General features: G+C 39.3%; 1 protein-coding gene across 1 annotated transcript in view; it reads left to right on the top strand.

The window, feature by feature from the left end:
* Nucleotides 1–17422, top strand: part of LOC127008548 (acidic leucine-rich nuclear phosphoprotein 32 family member A-like) — a 43173-nt gene extending 25751 nt beyond the window's left edge. The window contains exons 6-8 of the mRNA XM_050880725.1: nucleotides 3043–3260; nucleotides 9829–9901; nucleotides 10614–17422. Coding sequence (XP_050736682.1) covers nucleotides 3043–3260; nucleotides 9829–9901; nucleotides 10614–10663 — 341 coding nt within the window. The 3' untranslated portion in view covers nucleotides 10664–17422. The remainder of the gene's footprint in view (nucleotides 1–3042; nucleotides 3261–9828; nucleotides 9902–10613) is intronic.
* The last annotated feature ends 581 nt before the right edge of the window (nucleotides 17423–18003 follow it).

The raw sequence follows: 18003 nt of genomic DNA, 5'->3' as shown, positions 1-18003 counted from the left end.
GATGCTATACTCTTCACAGAATCGCTTTAGGTTCTGGTGATGGCTCTTGAAGTGCTGCATGATGAGGCGAAGCCTCTGGGACTGAAGGTCTCCTGGGCCAAAACCAAGGTCCAGTCATTTGAAGGCTTGCTGGATGACACAGCTCAGTCTGTCCATGCATGTGGTGAGGATGTCAAAATCACCAAAAGCTTCACATACATTGGTAGCATAGTGCATAACAACGGTGGGTCTTATCAGAAAGTTACTTGGAGGATTGTCCTGACCCATGGTGTTATGGGCTCGGTCAATACAAGTGTATGGCATTGTTGATATGCAGGCGGACAGAGATTCAAATCTTTTAAGTCGTTTGTACTCCCTGTCTTACTGTATGGCTGAATAGTGACTTGGAGAGGTGTGTTGATGCTTTTGGTACCTAGTGCCTTTGCAGGATTATGGAGTATTGCTGGAATGACTTCATGTCAAACCAGTGACTACTTCGTGAAACTGAATTGAGGCCTGTTACCGGCTTAGTCTGTGAATGCTAACACCAACTATACGTGCACTTGTTGTGCCTCCCGGATGCCGATCCGGCTCACAGGAGTTTTTCTTCTACGCGAGAACAACCCCAAGTGGAAGAGACAGGGAAGACCTTGTAACATGGCGCTGGGACAAATCGGCGATCCTTCTGGGAGACTGAGGATGGACAGGCAGGGTGTAGGAGCTTTACTCGGAGGACCGCTGGGAGGAGTGCTGGAGGTGAGGTGAGGTGTTGGATGTTCCCTGGATGTATGCTCCCATTAGTTAAAGTTAGTGTTCCATGTGGACGCCTTCTTTGTTTAATTTTTTCCTTCTTTATGTTGACATTTTTCTTTTGTTTTTTCTCACAAATTACACTAATATTACACCCTTACTATAAATATATGCATATATTGACAGGCTCAACACACAACTAGTTGTGATGGATAATGTTTTTTTTCTTTTTTTGGCTTCTCGCGTTTGCGTAAAATTTGCACATACATAATGGCATACACCATCATCATGTGCACATACCTTTTTGTTTTGTTTATTTTTTATTTTATTATTTTCACTATTTTCTTTTTATTTTATCTTATAAATATCACAATAGTTTTTTCAGAAAATGTGCTTGAAAATTTTTTTTTTTTTTTTCTCTTTTTTTTTTTTTACTTACTTTTTTTTTTCACTTAAGGGGGTGTCATTAATTCTTCTTTTATTATTATATTGATCTGATTTATATTCATGAAATGTATGCTTATGGTGAATATATATACACTTACTTTCAGATCTATGATGATAAATACAAGAAAAAAAAAAAACAAAAAAAATAAAAAAAAAAACAAAAGAACTCTTATCTAATCTCCTACATGACCACTGCTGAAAAAAAACCAAAGAAACTTAAAAAAAAGATCAAAGATTCAGAATTTGAAAATTTTTTTTTAATTTACTTTGTTAAATTTTGATTTTTTTTTTTCTTTTTTTTTCTTTTTGTGTTTATTTTTTTATTTTTTTTTTTATTCTAGTGAAAAGAAAAAAACAAAACTCAAAAAAAAAAAACTTGCGCTTCCCGCTTAGTATATTCTATATTGATTATTAAAAAATTCAAATAGTGTGGGGGTTATTGCAGAAAGACAAAAAACAATCTGTTTTTAAAAAGGAGAGTTAAGTTGTGACTTAAAGAGTCTCCCTTAAAAACTAGATGCTCCTGGTGGTTATTTTTCTTCTTGAATTCAGTTCTCTCTTTTTTTGAGGACGTCTCTGTCTGATGGTGTCCTTTTTTTCTTGTGGTCACAAGCAGACATGAAGCTCCTATCTCTGTCCTCCGGGAGACTCAGCTCAGTTTCCTGCTGCTCTGCCAGCCTGCTGCCTGGTAGCCTCAAGATACCTAGCTGCCATATACAAATATTCTTTCTATTTTTCAATGTGACAATGTGACATGTTCTGTACCCTTTTTCTTTTTTTTTTTTTTTTTTTTTTTTTTTTTTTTTTTTTTTCCTGTTTTTTTGCTGGTAGGCTTTCAGCAGATCGGGGCCTGGGTGCATTTTCATGGGCAAGTGTTTTATAGTGACGCCAGTGATGAGAGGAGAGGGGGGAATTCAGCCATTCATTATTTTCTTCTTATTTATTTTTCACTAGCTAGCTGAGGCATGTATGAAGACATCTGAATTTTTTCAATTTTATCAATTCTTTTTAAAAAAAATCCACGGCGGACGCTCTGGTTAAGGGTTAAAAGGAAATTCTTAATTTTATGTTATAGCTTTAATAGGGATGGTATATGATATATATGTTTTTTCATCAGCAGTGATCAATGCATAACTCCAAAATATATTTTTTTTCTGAACTTTTTTTTTTGCAGAATTACTAGAAATTGTTATTTATTTGATATTAGTAATATAAAACTCACCTTGTTGGAGAATGGGATGTTTGGTGTGATGATTGTTCCAAGGCTTGCACATGGAGGCTACTGTGGCTGTGTCCCCACTTGTGCTATGCTCGCTCACTTCCATCAACATATCATTAAGTCCATCAAATCCAATTCTTGCAACAACTGGTAGAGAGGCAAAAATATCACACAGCAGCACACACAGCATTTTAAACCACAGAGCTTGAGAACTGAGCTATGGGTAACATGATTGTTTTGGTGGGGTAAGGGTAGGACAAGTATTTGAGTCATCTGGAATGTATCATGTTTTGTATCAAACAAGTAATGTTGTGCTTGCATGCATTAATCATCATCTATTCACATAAATAGCATAAGATGAGCAGTGATAAATAACCACAGGAGGAAGAGGAACTGATGTTACTGGGTTGTGGTGGTCAATCTAGAATGCTGTGCTAGTTAACATGACCCTGCTAATTTGCTATATGTAAATTGCATTTTGAGTGTTGGTTGTATATAATCAAAGAACTTTAGATTCATTTCAACGCAGTGGCTAGTGTACCCTGCGCTCACAGGGTAGTTTGGTTACTGCCAATGCTGTGAGGGTATCTATAAGGCAGTGAGGTTGCTGCTCCCAGCTAGTTAACATTTTCATTTTTTTCATACAGGAGAAGAGGAGGAGGATGGAGTGGAAGCTATTGGGGAAGGTGAGAATGAGGAAGATGATGGCGTGGTGGTGGAGGGTGAGCAGGACCAAGATGAAGATGATGACGATGAAGGGGGTGAGGAAGAGGAAGAAATAGATGAGGAGGAAGTGGAGGAAGAGGAGGAGGAAGATGAGGAAGAAGATGTAGCCCTCGATGCCCTGTACAAGGATTACAATCCCGTAAGTTTGAAGATGTTGTGTAAATGAATGGCAGATATTTATTGTGAAACTGTTTTGTTTTGTGCTGTTGCAGTATTTATACTAACTATCAGTGGTGGGCACTGTTAATCAAAAACTCAACTTCGTTAACCGTAAATCCATTAAACAAAAATTAACTTAGATAACCGTTAATCAGTTAATTCTTTAAAAATGTAACGGAAGTTATCGTTAAATCGTTAACGTTAATTTTTATTATAGATAAAAACAAAAAATCAGTTCTTGCTCTAAAACCACCTTTATCATCAACTAAAGTCTAAAATCTTAAACTATAAATATTTGAAACTATTATATAACATGTGGCTAATTAGTAATTAACAAACCAGATCTTACAATATCGAAAATATAATTTGGCTATGCAAATACTAGAATATCAAATGAATGTATGCAAATGTTTAATATATTATATGAAACTTGACATTCATTTTCTTTCAATTAACACTAATGATATCGCTATAATAACAGATACTCACGTTGTAACCGTAATAGCTCTCCAAAGTGAAGTGAATCCTTTTTCTACCGGCACTTCCTTTTATATATAGCGCTGCGTTGCATGCGATGGTGCAATATCTTAATTGTTTATTAAAGAAAGTTTATATGATCTATTAATAGAAAATAACTGCTTAAATATCGAATGCATAAAATATCATTTTGAACTCACACTTCGAAGTTTGATTGAAAAGTTATTTATAATAATAAGTGCCGTTATATCGGGGTTTAAAGAATGATGCATACATTATTAAATATGCTAAGACTCTACATCTGTATTTAAAATCTGAAAATAATAGAAACTTTTAAACGTTTACCAGTTTTTATGAATTTTTTGGGTTAGCGGACTTGAGTTAACGGAACTTAAATGTAACGGAAGTTAGTTATTCCGAAAATGATTTCCAAAGTTAACTTAAAATTTAAATCGTTAACGAAAATGTTAACTTCGTTAATTAACAATTAATTGATTAATGGTTTAGTGCCTAGATTTGCTAACCATGGAATGCTGTCGTGTACATTCTCACATAGGCTTGTGTTTACCACTAATTTGCTTTGAAACAAAAAATGTGAAGTACTGTATCAGAACTTCATTGTGTCTAATAATATAAATATAAAAAATATACTATTTATATTAATAATATAGTGCTGAAAACACAAAGATCGCACACTCCTACCTCTGCAAGTTTACAACATGGACTGAAGGCTGTGTCACACTGGGCATTTTCTTCCAACTGTTGGAGCTAGGAGCAACCGCGGTTGCCTGTATGCCCAACCGGGAGCGAGTTGTTGGCTTGGGTAAACACTCCTGTCCTCGCGTCTTTGAAGCCATGATCTTACCCACAACCACTTCTTTCCATTTAACTGTAGCAACAGGTCCATAATTTGAGTAACAGCAGCACAAGCCACAACAGCCCTTACTTTTGCAAACGGCGCCATGTGGATACAGGGCGTATGGTTTCTTTACGTTGTGGATATGGGCAACCGACCTTGGTCGTGTGTGACGCACACCCAGAGAAGTTGGAATTGCCAGCTGTGCCTACAGCCACTGCGGTTGGTGGAAAAAGGTCCAGTGTGACACCAGTTTGAGACCCCATTCGCATTGTTTTACGCTCTGAGTGCTCTCGTCTTGTGGTGAACAAAGGGAACCCATGCTCACGTCTTCGACTTGTACAAACAGGATGCTCTTACACCAAGTCACCGCTCGTTAACCAAGGCATCTTTAGTGATTTTTTTTGCTCATAAATCAAAGCGCTCGTAAACTAAGGCACTCATAATCCGAGGTATTATTGTGTGTGTTTGCGCCCTCGCCATTTGTGCGGCCTTAATTTGTGGCCATCATCCCACCATTTGCGCAGGTGGTCTTGCCATTTGCGCACCTCGCCGCTATGGTAATGGCGTCTCACTGGCAGCAAAATGGCGTCTGCTGATCTTCTGAGAACGCTTACTAGCTGTTCTGGCAGCAAAATGGCATCCGCTGATCTTCTAAGGATGCTTACTAGCTGTTCTGGCAGCAAAATGGCGTCTGCTGATCTTGAGGACGTTTACTAGCTGTTCTGGCAGCAAAATGGCGTCTGCTGATCTTCTAAGGACGTTTGCTAGCTGTTCTGGCAGCAAAATGGCATCCGCTGATCTTCTAAGGACGTTTACTAGCTGTTCTGGCAGCAAAATGGCGTCCGCTGATCTTCTAAGGACGTTTACTAGCTGTTCTGGCAGCAAAATGGCGTCTGCTGATCTTCTAAGGACGTTTACTAGCTGTTCTGGCAGCAAAATCGCATCCGCTGATCTTCTAAGGACGTTTACTAGCTGTTCTGGCAGCAAAATGGCGTCCGCTGATCTTCTGAGGACGTTTACTAGCTGTTCTGGCAGCAAAATGGCGTCCGCTGATCTTCTAAGGACGTTTACTAGCTGTTCTGGCAGCAAAATGGCGTCTGCTGATCTTCTGAGGACGTTTACTAGCTGTTCTGGCAGCAAAATGGCGTCCGCTGATCTTGAGGATGTTTACTAGCTGTTCTGGCAGCAAAATGGTGTCCGCTGATCTTGAGGATGTTTACTAGCTGTTCTGGCAGCAAAATGGTGTCCGCTGATCTTGAGGATGTTTACTAGCTGTTCTGGCAGCAAAATGGTGTCCGCTGATCTTGAGGATGTTTACTAGCTGTTCTGGCAGCAAAATGGTGTCCGCTGATCTTGAGGATGTTTACTAGCTGTTCTGGCAGCAAAATGACGTCCGCTGATCTTCTAAGGACGTTTACTAGCTGTTCTGGCAGCAAAATGGCGTCCGCTGATCTTCTAAGGACGTTTACTAGCTGTTCTGGCAGCAAAATGGCGTCCGCTGATCTTCTGAGGACGTTTACTAGCTGTTCTGGCAGCAAAATGGCGTCCGCTGATCTTCTAAGGACGTTTACTAGCTGTTCTGGCAGCAAAATGGCGTCCGCTGATCTTCTAAGGACGTTTACTAGCTGTTCTGGCAGCAAAATGGCGTCCGCTGATCTTCTGAGGACGTTTACTAGCTGTTCTGGCAGCAAAATGACGTCCGCTGATCTTCTGAGGACGTTTACTAGCTGTTCTGGCAGCAGAATGGCGTCCGCTGATCTTCTGAGGACGTTTACTAGCTGTTCTGGCAGCAAAATGGCGTCCGCTGATCTTCTGAGGACGTTTACTAGCTGTTCTGGCAGCAAAATGGCGTCCGCTGATCTTCTGAGGACGTTTACTAGCTGTTCTGGCAGCAAAATGGCGTCCGCTGATCTTCTGAGGACGTTTACTAGCTGTTCTGGCAGCAGAATGGCGTCCGCTGATCTTCTGAGGATGTTTACTAGCTGTTCTGGCAGCAAAATGGGGTACGCTGATCTTGAGGACATTTACTAGCTGTTCTGGCAGCAGAATGGCGTCCGCTGATCTTCAGAGGACGTTTACTAGCTGTTCTGGCAGCAGAATGGCGTCCGCTGATCTTCAGAGGACGTTTACTAGCTGTTCTGGCAGCAGAATGGGGTACGCTGATCTTGAGGACATTTACTAGCTGTTCTGGCAGCAGAATGGGGTACGCTGATCTTGAGGACATTTACTAGCTGTTCTGGCAGCAGAATGGGGTACGCTGATCTTGAGGACATTTACTAGCTGTTCTGGCAGCAAAATGGCGTCCGCTGATCTTCTGAGGATGTTTACTAGCTGCTCTGGCAGCAAAATGGTGTCTGCTGGCGAGCTACAGCTGTCTACCACCTGCGCGCCCTCTGCCGCCTGTGAAGAACACTGCCAATGTACACAACATGTCATTTCCTGCCGTAACCCGATCGCCTCTCCTTGTCTTGTGGTGACTGCGATTATTTGATGTTTTCTGCCTCACCTTTGCACCACCGTCATGCTGCATGCAGCGTCATCGAAGCCTAAACCCTGGAAGAACCCGATGATGACCATAGTACAGGTGGAAGGATTAAGAAGGTGGACAGTGGAAAAAAAAAAAAGCGAGAGATTGGCCGTGAGTATGACGTGTTTCCTGCCAGCCCCCCCCCCCTTTTTTTAAATTTTTTTTTTTTTTTTTGGTGGTAGGGGGTTTTGGGCCGTGACCGCCCATATGTATTTTTCCACATAGGTTATTAAGTTCGCCATTTGTGCACCTTCAGATCACCCATTTGTGCGCAAATGGTGAGGTTTGACTGTATATATAATTAATAAATATATATATATATATATATATATATATATATATATATATATATATATATATATATATATATATATATATATATATATATATATATATATATATATATATATATATATATATATATATATATATATATATATATATATATATATATATATATATATATATATATATATATATATATATATATATATATATATATATATATATATATATATACAGTAAACACTCAGTTATCTGGGTGTACCGTATCCGACCTCGGCTGTATCCGGGAGTTTCCAAAAATATTTGATTTTTTCCAAAAAAAAAAAAAAAAAAAAAATTTGTCGCACGCTGCCAAAAGTTCAAATTGCCCGTGCGATGCCTCTAAGCTCTGCCTGAGCGGCGTACTGCACCCATAAGGCGCGCCCCAGCTTGCACGTAGCAATGATATTGACGTCCTGGTGCGAAGGTTCGCAGGAAAGCTGTGTGCTTCTCAGTACACCTGGCACGTAATCGTTCTTGCCGAGCGCTGCAGACCATATCGAAGTGATGAGAGTCAAGGCAGTGCAGGTTTAAATGGCGGGAGTGTCAAAGGACTGTTTAAATGAAACACACAGTGCGAACCCTAGCTTAAGCCTTGATGACTGCTTAAATCCAGACTGGACTAGGTGAGTAGGGCTCCGTCCCCGTGGAGAAGGTGTGCGGGTCTGCTAGCACTCCAGCGGGAGTGAGGGCGGAATAAGAAATGCGGATAAGTACCGCCCTCGGTCCGACATGTGAAAGAAGGATTTTACCATGATTATGGTAAAGCAAGTAAAGGGGTCTGCAGGGGTTCGGGAGTCCCATGGGCCAGTCCGATCTGGAGGTGCGGGCTGGCCGTAAATCGTGGTTACTTCTTGTGGCTGGACTCCCCGTGGTCCCGCTGGATGCACTGTGCAGGGGGTACCCGCCTCCCCTGGCTTGCAAGGGCAACACAATGTAATTAAACAGCCACAGATCACCACGCAAGTGGATGCACCAGGTTGTCATTGACACCTTGGTTATCCTCCCCACTCACACTCAGAGTGGGGCGGCCTGACGTACTTGCCCGGCATCTGTGGGCCTTCGGGCTCATTGCCAGGGTAGCGCCTTGGGGTGCCTGCCCGGGCGTCCGTATAGAAGCCTGCTTTGAGCACTTGATGCCCTTTGCTGGCCCGGACCGCTTCGGGTATCACTCTGGTATGCCTTCTGGATGACCCAGGTGGTAAAGCCCGCGGTGCTCTTAGCCACGAGGCTGCTATCGCAGCTATGCAGTGATAAAGCCGCGGGGGCACACCTAAGAACAGCACAGAACGTCGGCCTTCCAGTTTTGTAAAACTGGACCCATTAAAAGTTTCTTGTGGCAGTGCTGGGTCTGCCAGAAAGCCTATGTGGTAAACATGATGGTGCAGACTTGGGCGGTTAAGCTGTCACAAATATCTGGGCTTTTCTGTGTTGGGTCCAGGCCCCGCTGCTGTGATTGGCCAGGCAGGGGAACATCAGCTGCTGCCTCTGAACACGGGACTAGGCACCCCAGCAATGGGTTAGTGGCTGAGGCTGTCGTGCCTAATTGCCGAATCCCAAGTAACAGATTCCCCCAAGGTGCAGCAGGACTGTGATAAGCCAGGGAGAGATTGCCACGAGTGCTAACCGTGACGACGCTGCTTGAACCCTTTTCTCAGTGCCCGGAGCACGTCAATCGCGCGTATTACACTCCCTGGTGCAGACTGACTGCTACAAAGCCATGGGGTGTACCATATGAGTATGGACAGAAGCACGTATGCAGTACTCTGTCGTTGCCTCTATGGCTGGCCATGATTGAAAGTTGGGCTTTCGAGTCCGTAGACTTAACCTACACCATATCCAGGTTTTTCCCATATCCGGGTGCCCCCGTGGCTCTATTAACCCAGATACCAGAGGGTTTACTGTATATATATATATATATATATATATATATATATATATATATATATATATATATATATATATATATATATATATATATATATATATATATATATATATATATATATATATATATATATATATATATATATATATATATATATATATATATATATATATATATATATATATATATATATATATATATATATATATATATATATATATATATATATATATATATATATATATATATATATATATATATATATATATATATATATATATATATATATATATATATATATATATATATATATATATATATATATATATATATATATATATATATATATATATATATATATATATATATATATATATATATATATTAAACACTATGATACAATAAAACTTCAATACAATGAATAATTAGTCTATAATTTTTTCCTTTAATGATTATTTTGTGACTTGTTTCAGGAAGGGGATGATGATTATGAAGTTGAGGAGGGTGGAGAAGAGGAAGAGGAGGATGCTGTTGGTGAGGAAGATGGTAAGTGTCATATGTTTGCTGTAAATCCTGGTTAAAGAGATCTCACTGCTGTGAACACAGAAAGGGCCGGGGAGCCCATGTTACAGTGGGGGTACTGTTCTATTATATAATGATCATTGGCAATTAAATGGTTGAAAGATTTGCCACTTTACACCTACCTGAAATCCATAACATCTCACCAGATCACTGAATGTTCCTTTTGGAGTTTGTTGAAAATATGAAAACTTGCGAGAAAGTGAGCTATTAATTATTTCAACAGGGAGCTGCACATATAATTGATCAGATGGTGGCTAATTTTCTGAAAAGCCATATGATAGAAATCTCGATTCATTTCACTATGCAATACTAGTTGCAAGACAGTGCTGCTTAAATTATTATTGTGTTCATGGTGAGTTTGCATAATGTAAATTTTGTGTGATGTAAACACTTTTCCAATGCTATAGTGTTATGTGTGCGCATTATATAGTGTTATGTCTGCGCATTATCGAACAGAATCAGAATTAGTGTTAATAAATCTGTGTGTTTTTCACCATGGCCTGATCACAAATTGGACTCACAATTGCTAGCAAGTATTCTCCTGACAAGAGCAAGCTCATTATAGTCGATTTCTGGCTATTGCCAGGACCTCACACACCACACACCCCATGATTTTCATTTATTTTTTTCCGTATTTGCAATTTTTGTCATTTATTTGACCCTTGTGATGTTGCAGGTGAGGTTCCCAGAGGGCAGAAGAGGAAGCTGGAGGATGGTGATGACTAACTAGGGATTGCCTGTCTCTGGCCACGTGGTGACCTCTAGAAAGGGGTTGATGGGAAAAACTGGAGGAGCAGCTCAGCCATACCATTGGTATCCAGGGCCGTGCTCTAGCAACACTGTGGTCCATTGAACACATAAGATGGTGGTTACTGGGTAGCAACTGCAGTGATGAGGAAGATCAAAGTCTGACTCTGGCTTACAGTAATCTCAAAGTACATCATCATTCATCATCAACACCTCATTTCCTACTAAGTAGGGTGGTTAATTTAAAGTAAATGCATCTGTTAAATTTACCTCAGTGTATCAAAAAGAATTACTTAAGCTCATTGGACTCTTGACAGTGTTGTGTCTCGAAAGACACTATGTAATTGGTATTTCAGCCTCACACCTCTCCTCTGTGACCTGCAGCCCTGGACTTGGTGGTAATTATTTGTGAGCCTTTTGTGGCTGATGTCTACATATGTGACTCCAGCAACACTGTTGGGGTCATATGCTGGAGTCCTGACTTAAAGTTTTGGATTCATTTCAGACCACCTTTGAGGACCTGGATAGTTGGCTTTTAAAAGGCACACTAGATAGTTGCTGTAGCTGATGTTAGGACTGCAGGAATCAAGGAGTGGCTGAGGTCAGGAGTGAGTGGTGGTACATGTGGAGGCCAGTAACAAACAACCTGATGATGTGGGTCAGCACATCACAGCTTAACAACTGTTGTAAGGCATTTGACATTTGCTTTCTTTTCTTTTGATATTTGTCTCAAATCTGTTAAAAGTCATGGAATGTTGTCTTTAAATCTAACTTTAATATGTTTGTTGTTCAGTAATTGTTCAGATTTTTAAAAATGTTATCAGCAATAAGATTTCATTTTGGGTCCTGACTGGTGAATGTGTGTGTACATGTAAGCATAAGACTCCTAGTTAATTTTAGGACAGAGTTGTACAGGCAGTGTAACAGATGGTACCATCAGTACAGTAATTATAGAATGTTAACTGGGATTGCCTGAAGTAATGTTTTATTTTTCTTTATGATAATGTGTACAATAGAAAATGTGTACAATAGAAAATGTGTACTATTAGAGCAGAGAGTGTGTGTGTGTGTGTGTGTGTGTGTGTGTGTGTGTTGGATAATTGAGTTGGTATGGCTTTGTCTGTACGTCTGTCTGTTTGCACACGTATGCATGTGGCTGGCCAAGCCCTCTGTCATGGCTGCTGAGGCTAGCTGGATCATAGTGAGGGCTGGTGACTAGACTGTACCACTGCCCTTCAACTCCTCCATCACAAGGTGTGAGGATTTTCATTCATTTTGCTTTTAAAAGGGAACAGAAGTTTGGTATCAAAGTTCTTTTTCATGCTCATTGTTAAAGATTATGGTTTCATTCACAGAAAAGATAAACATTTTGGGTTTAGGAATGACATAAAAAGTATTAAAATAATCTATAAGGTTTATAAATTGTGTGGAATTAGACTTGAGGCAATGGGATGCTAGGTCACAGAGATTATAAATTTGTAACAGTATATGTTTGCTGCAGAAGTTGGATGACATCTAGATATGGTAGTAGTGTGGTCTCTGATCTCATGAAAACAGCTCCTCTTCCTCCACAGAGCCCCAGCAGCCATGACCCCAATCTGTGTGTTACATGCAGATCCCCAGCATCCCCCACCCCCTTGATTTGTTGCCCTCAAGCTGCTCACTTAGCAATCACTTTTAATGATCAGGAATTACTAACAATAAGGAAGATTATTATACCACATATGTGTGGTAGTTATTAATTTGGTGGTTTAAAAAAAAATGCCAGTTGTAAGTTGAATATATGAACAGAGGCATTCTCACAAAATTCAATAAGATTACAAAGTTTACAGATATGTGCTAAATATAAGACAGAAGAAACACAATCTGTTGATAATAGGGTTATCCGTACTATTATCCAGGAATGAGATTAATACCTTGATATCATGTAATAACATGTTTTTGAGTTGTTCCAAGAAAAATGAAAGCTAGTTTTCTTTGCTTGTACAGGGACAAGAAGAGTCAAGCACTCTTTCAATAACCATACTAAAATAACCATCATAACTAGTTCTTTGATTTGTAGACATGGAAATGAATCATGTAATTTATAGGTCTTGAAAAGGAAAAAATAAAATGTGAAGCACAAACCTATAAGGGTAGACAAAAGAGATCACAAATGGTAGGCCATTGTAAGGGTTGTCACCAGTCCAACATGTGAAGTGAATTATATATCCATTTTCTAATATCAATTACAGAGAGATTATGGAAGGGGATGTTGGGGTAGTGTGTCCACTACAGTTATCAAGAGTACAAAGTACAGGGCCCAGCCTCTGCTGCAGCCAGGTAACACAGCCTCCAGGCGCAGCAGTCATGTGTAAGGTTATCCGTCTCACTCAGAACTTGTCCCGTGTGGGCCCCCTCACCTGGGTCGCAGGAGGTCCCATAAGAGTTAGTTACACACAGTTGCTGCAGACAGTAGTAGCCCATGTGCCTCTTGGTGAGGTGAGGTCATCACCACCCATTTCAGTAAAGAACCTTTTATATAGTTTGAGTTTGGGCTGCTCACAGACCTGTGGTGTAGCTATCTGAGGCACTACACCTGATTTTGTCTCTTGTTAGGCCTTAATGATTTTCTATCTTCTAAGCCACTCACAGGCAGATTTTGAGGTAACTAAATGAAATTATGATGCCAATTGGTTTGTGCCTCAGAATCACCCAAACCAGACTGGAGTAGTAGTGGATTTGATTATGTTTATGGAGTATATGAGTAGTTGTGACTTGTGGAGTCATTTTCACTGTTATGCAAGGGTGTCTGAGTGCAATTCCTCACCAAACACTAATTGTAAAAGTACTTGGGTGTGGCATTGACTAGATTTCCACTATCCTGTATGTGTGTTAGAGTAAATGTGTGAATGTTTGAATGAAGTAACACTGCTGGCCTTGGTGAGCACCCCATGTCACCCTCCTTAGCCCTCACCTAGGCTATATTCTTCCAATAGCAGTCTTTTATGTGTCCTCTTGCTCATTTGTCATTGCATCTGAGACTTAATCATTCTCGTAAAAAGTACCGACTGTTGAGGGCTTAAATTTGTTATAAATTATTGAAACTACTCATGAAAAGTCTTTATTAAGTACATGTACAAGATAAGAAATGCAAGGAAATATGTGTGGTGTGAAGAGCTGAGGACCTGCCAAATATGTTTACTCTACATGATGTGAGGGAATGAGGTGCCATCAAGGTCACTCAACTTCATACTTCCAGGTCATGGAGTGGTCACCTCCCAAGCTAGTTAGTAGGGGGGGCATTTGGGGACTGTAAAACCCCATTAATATAAGGGATCCCCCATGTAATGTTCAGAATTCAGGAGATCTGGTTTTATTAATGAATTAAGGATTGATTATATATGTGTACAAATTATTCACGGGAGAACTCTGTGGATGAGCAGGGTGTGGTGTCCCTAAGTGCTTCCTCTCGGAGTAGTTGTAGTAAACTTCTAGACCCCATGCAGAGAAAGGTGCCTTCCCTGAGGGGTGCCAACACTGCCTCCCGCCCCTCAATGATCCTGTTGGAGGCTAGTTTTTTCTTTACACCCGGGCTTTGTTTTCTGTATGGTCTGTCATCAAGTGTTATTTGTTGGATCTTTTATCAGTAACTGAGGTATTTTGTATGTCAACATGTATTTTCTAGGTCATGCAACACCAAGTGTGGGCCTTAGTCATGTCCAAAGGCAGTTGTTTTAGGTTTTTGTTGCAGTTAACAATTTTACTTTGCCTGAGTACTAAATGGTCTGGTAAATAAAGCATCATTCATGGTATTGTTGTAATCTGGGCAGAGAGAAAAGAGATATCTCATACAGTGGTTAGCATACCTAGTTATGAATCTGTGGGCTCAGATTTGATTCCGGCCATGGCAGTCTTTGCACAGTCCATCCAGTTTTTCATCCTCCATTTCTGGTTGGTTATTTATGAGTGCCTGGGGAAGGTAAACTTGGGTGACACATACCCTGCATCCTGGGGTAATCTGTTTCTATCCACTACAGTCTTAAGGGTTAGAGGTGGAGAAAAGTGTCTATAGCTTATATGCTCCCCACTTACAATACTTTAGTAAAGGTAAAGTTGGGGGTCTGTGACATAGCTGCACATGGCCTCAGTAGTCACCTCTCATTAGCCCTTTAGTTTGTGGGGTCATTGGATATTCAGATTACCACTGTTTACCCTCCCCAGGCTTCCCTGGATACCCATTTATTGACCAGTGCAAAAGAGGAGATGAACAACTGGGTGGGCTCGTGAGCTGACTGTCTGGGTCCGAGGATTTAAAGCTAGGCGTGCTACTCGCCACACATTGAAGTATGTATTTTGCTAAAGAAGACAAAGTATTTATCTACTTTATATGTCATTTAATTTATAGTATACTATTTTTGTTATGTAACAACTTAAACACCCTGCAGGACATGACTATAGAGCTATTCCTTGAGTGATAGTTGTAGCGTAAACAGTAAGTGTAAATCCTTGACCCTCATTAGGTGAAATTACATTGCTAATGCCTGTAGAGGAAATATTCAGTAGCAGTGTTTCAGTACCTCACTTAGGACATTGGGCCTTTCAGTGCTTTTGCATGGCATTCAAGGTTCAAAACTTAAAAAGAATCAGCTTGCCAGTCCTGATAGTAACTAAAATACCTGTCCCATTTTTCTTGTTTAGTTTCATACATTTATTTTGTTCACTATTATCCATTAGTAGGCAGATCTCAACCCTAAAGCTCCTGTTCTCTTTATAATGCCATCAGTGGAAGTTTATAAGCAATGCAAAGTATATTTTGTTTCATGAAAGTGATAATGCACTAGTAAAGAAGGAAGCTGTCTGTTTATATAATTCTATTTTAATTTTACTATTTTGTTCATAGTAATGCTGATTGCTCTACACATGTCTCTCTTTAATTATAATTTGTAGCATAGTAATAAATTTAATTACCAGCATATTTTTAGTATCATGATAAATACGGTGACTGATTTATAATCCAGATACCTTTGCCTTGTTTCCCATCAATACAGTACCTATATACCAAGTCTGAATATATTTGTATTATTTATCTTGAGTTTTTTGGTGTAACTACAAACACAAATTGCATGTATGTAGCTGGTGAACCAAATGTCTTACTGTTAAGAAAAAAATCAGGGCAAATTGAAATGCTGATTCAGTTACATAATTGTCACCCTCTTATCATCATCATCATCATCACCATTACAGTCTCCTAATTTCCTGCACAAGCAGGGTGGAAGAGTAAGCTTTGAGAGGAAAGAAAAGTTAATGGAAATGTAAAGCTATTGGTGTGAAAGTTATTAAAGAAAATATAATGCAAATATTTTTAATTAATGTAATGAACTTTGATTGATTCATTGGCTGTAAAACATGAATTGGAATTGGAGGCTTTATCTTGTGGAGTAAATACTAACAGTTTGATGAGATCTATATTGTGATCTTTGTAATACATAATCAAAATAGTCATCCAGATTTCCACCCTTGTATTGAGAGTTATGTTGGTTTCTTCAACTCACTCGTGTCAAATTGCAAAGGATGATTGTAATTGTTTGCACTATTAATTTTCTGAAAACTATTTATTTAGACATTAGGTTGTAAGGAAAGCTACTATTGTTGGGAAATGCACATATCGATAACACTGATTTTAATGTCCTATTCCCAACCAATCATGATAGAAGCTAATATTTCCTGTATAGTTACCTTCTCTTCAAATACTAAATGCAAGAATCAAGTAGCTGTTACACGTTTATATAATATCTTGTAAGGAAACTTAGCAAATAGCTTCTTAGAAATGTTTGTGAGGCCTATTGGTGAGGTTCTTTTATGCTTCTGCTGCTGATCCATGAGATAATTAAAACTATGAAAAGTTCTTGAGTTTATCCCAGTCACCTATGTCAAGGAAGCCATAGTTGGTTGGGGCCTTTTTTAAGGTTTTTAAGGTTTAATGGATTTGTCAACAAGCAGTCCAGCAAAGTATTTTGTATTGCTTACCGTCTCCCAGCTGAACGTGTTTTATTATGCTATTTTTACTTGTTTTTATAAAAGCCAGGGAAAGGAAAACTTACTTATTTCTGCATTTAATTAGGGTCATATTAAGTGAACACTGCAGGTATTCCATGGGATTTATTCTACTTTCTTTAGGGATTATCCATAACATTTCATAGAATTGGTGCATAGCATGTGTCTGGACATTAGAACCCTGTAGGGTTTCGTCATCACCTTTGTATCACACTATTTTTAGTCACGCATTTAGTTGTAAATTATTACCTTAAGCTTGATGACTGTCTTGCCAAGAAGGAATAGCTTTATTGAAGTGGAGGCAGGCTATACTTACACATGATATGGGTACACAGTGAGAATTTTATAATTTCTTTTGTGGAAGCAGTTTTAACTTTAGCCATCCATGTGTACTGTAGCATAACCTTTCACTGCACATAACACCTAAACAATATCCCTGGCAATGGAGGCCATTATGAGGTTTCAACAGTACATACCACGTCACCTGTGGTGTGGTTCATGCCTGCAGTTTCATGTGATTTATTCAGAAAATTTATGAAGTATTTTTGTACTTTACTACACTGATTGGACTGAGTACAATGCTGATTGATACTGTGAACTTTACATACTAATTTTGCTGTGGGAGGTGATCACTTATGTGTTCCTGTGAGGTTGTTTTAATAATGTAGAAACGAGTTGCAAATACACTTTCATTTTTTGTAATATGGATGTTTATATTCCCATCAGGACAGGTTAGAGGTTTAGCTCTTGGAGCTGGGTCATAAATGGCTACTGGGAGCACCAGCAGATCAGTACTCAGGCCCAGAGACAAGGATGTCTGCCTTGTCCATGGTAAAATCTGAATATGAATTCCGTTTTCATAATCTGTCTAATGTAAATGTATATATTTTATACAAGAAGAAAGAAAACCGGGTATATTTTAATGTGCGGGTTGATACTTTAAGTGAGCACAAGAAAACATGATGAACGACTGATATGAATATAATTCTAGTGTAAATATTGACGCCACTGACCGTGACTGCAAAGCTATATAGTACTTTGATTAAACAGATAAAGGACAACTCTCATTACATCATTATACTTCTTTCACAATGAACTCGTGAGTATGGGTAAAATATAAAGGAACTGGGGAGATGGCATTGTTAAGGGTGATAACAATGGGCACTAACTTGTTAATATTAGTATGGTGCTATAACAATATTCCTACAAACACGATTTTATCAGACCCTTAGAAATAGATCAGCTGGTGATCAAATATTCTGGGATTTTTCACACACAAACAA

This window comes from Eriocheir sinensis, chromosome 4 (genome assembly GCF_024679095.1).
Source record: "Eriocheir sinensis breed Jianghai 21 chromosome 4, ASM2467909v1, whole genome shotgun sequence".
Lineage (NCBI taxonomy): Eukaryota > Metazoa > Arthropoda > Malacostraca > Decapoda > Varunidae > Eriocheir > Eriocheir sinensis.
Note: the sequence above shows the minus strand (reverse complement) of the source record. Positions and strands in the feature narration are given on the sequence as shown.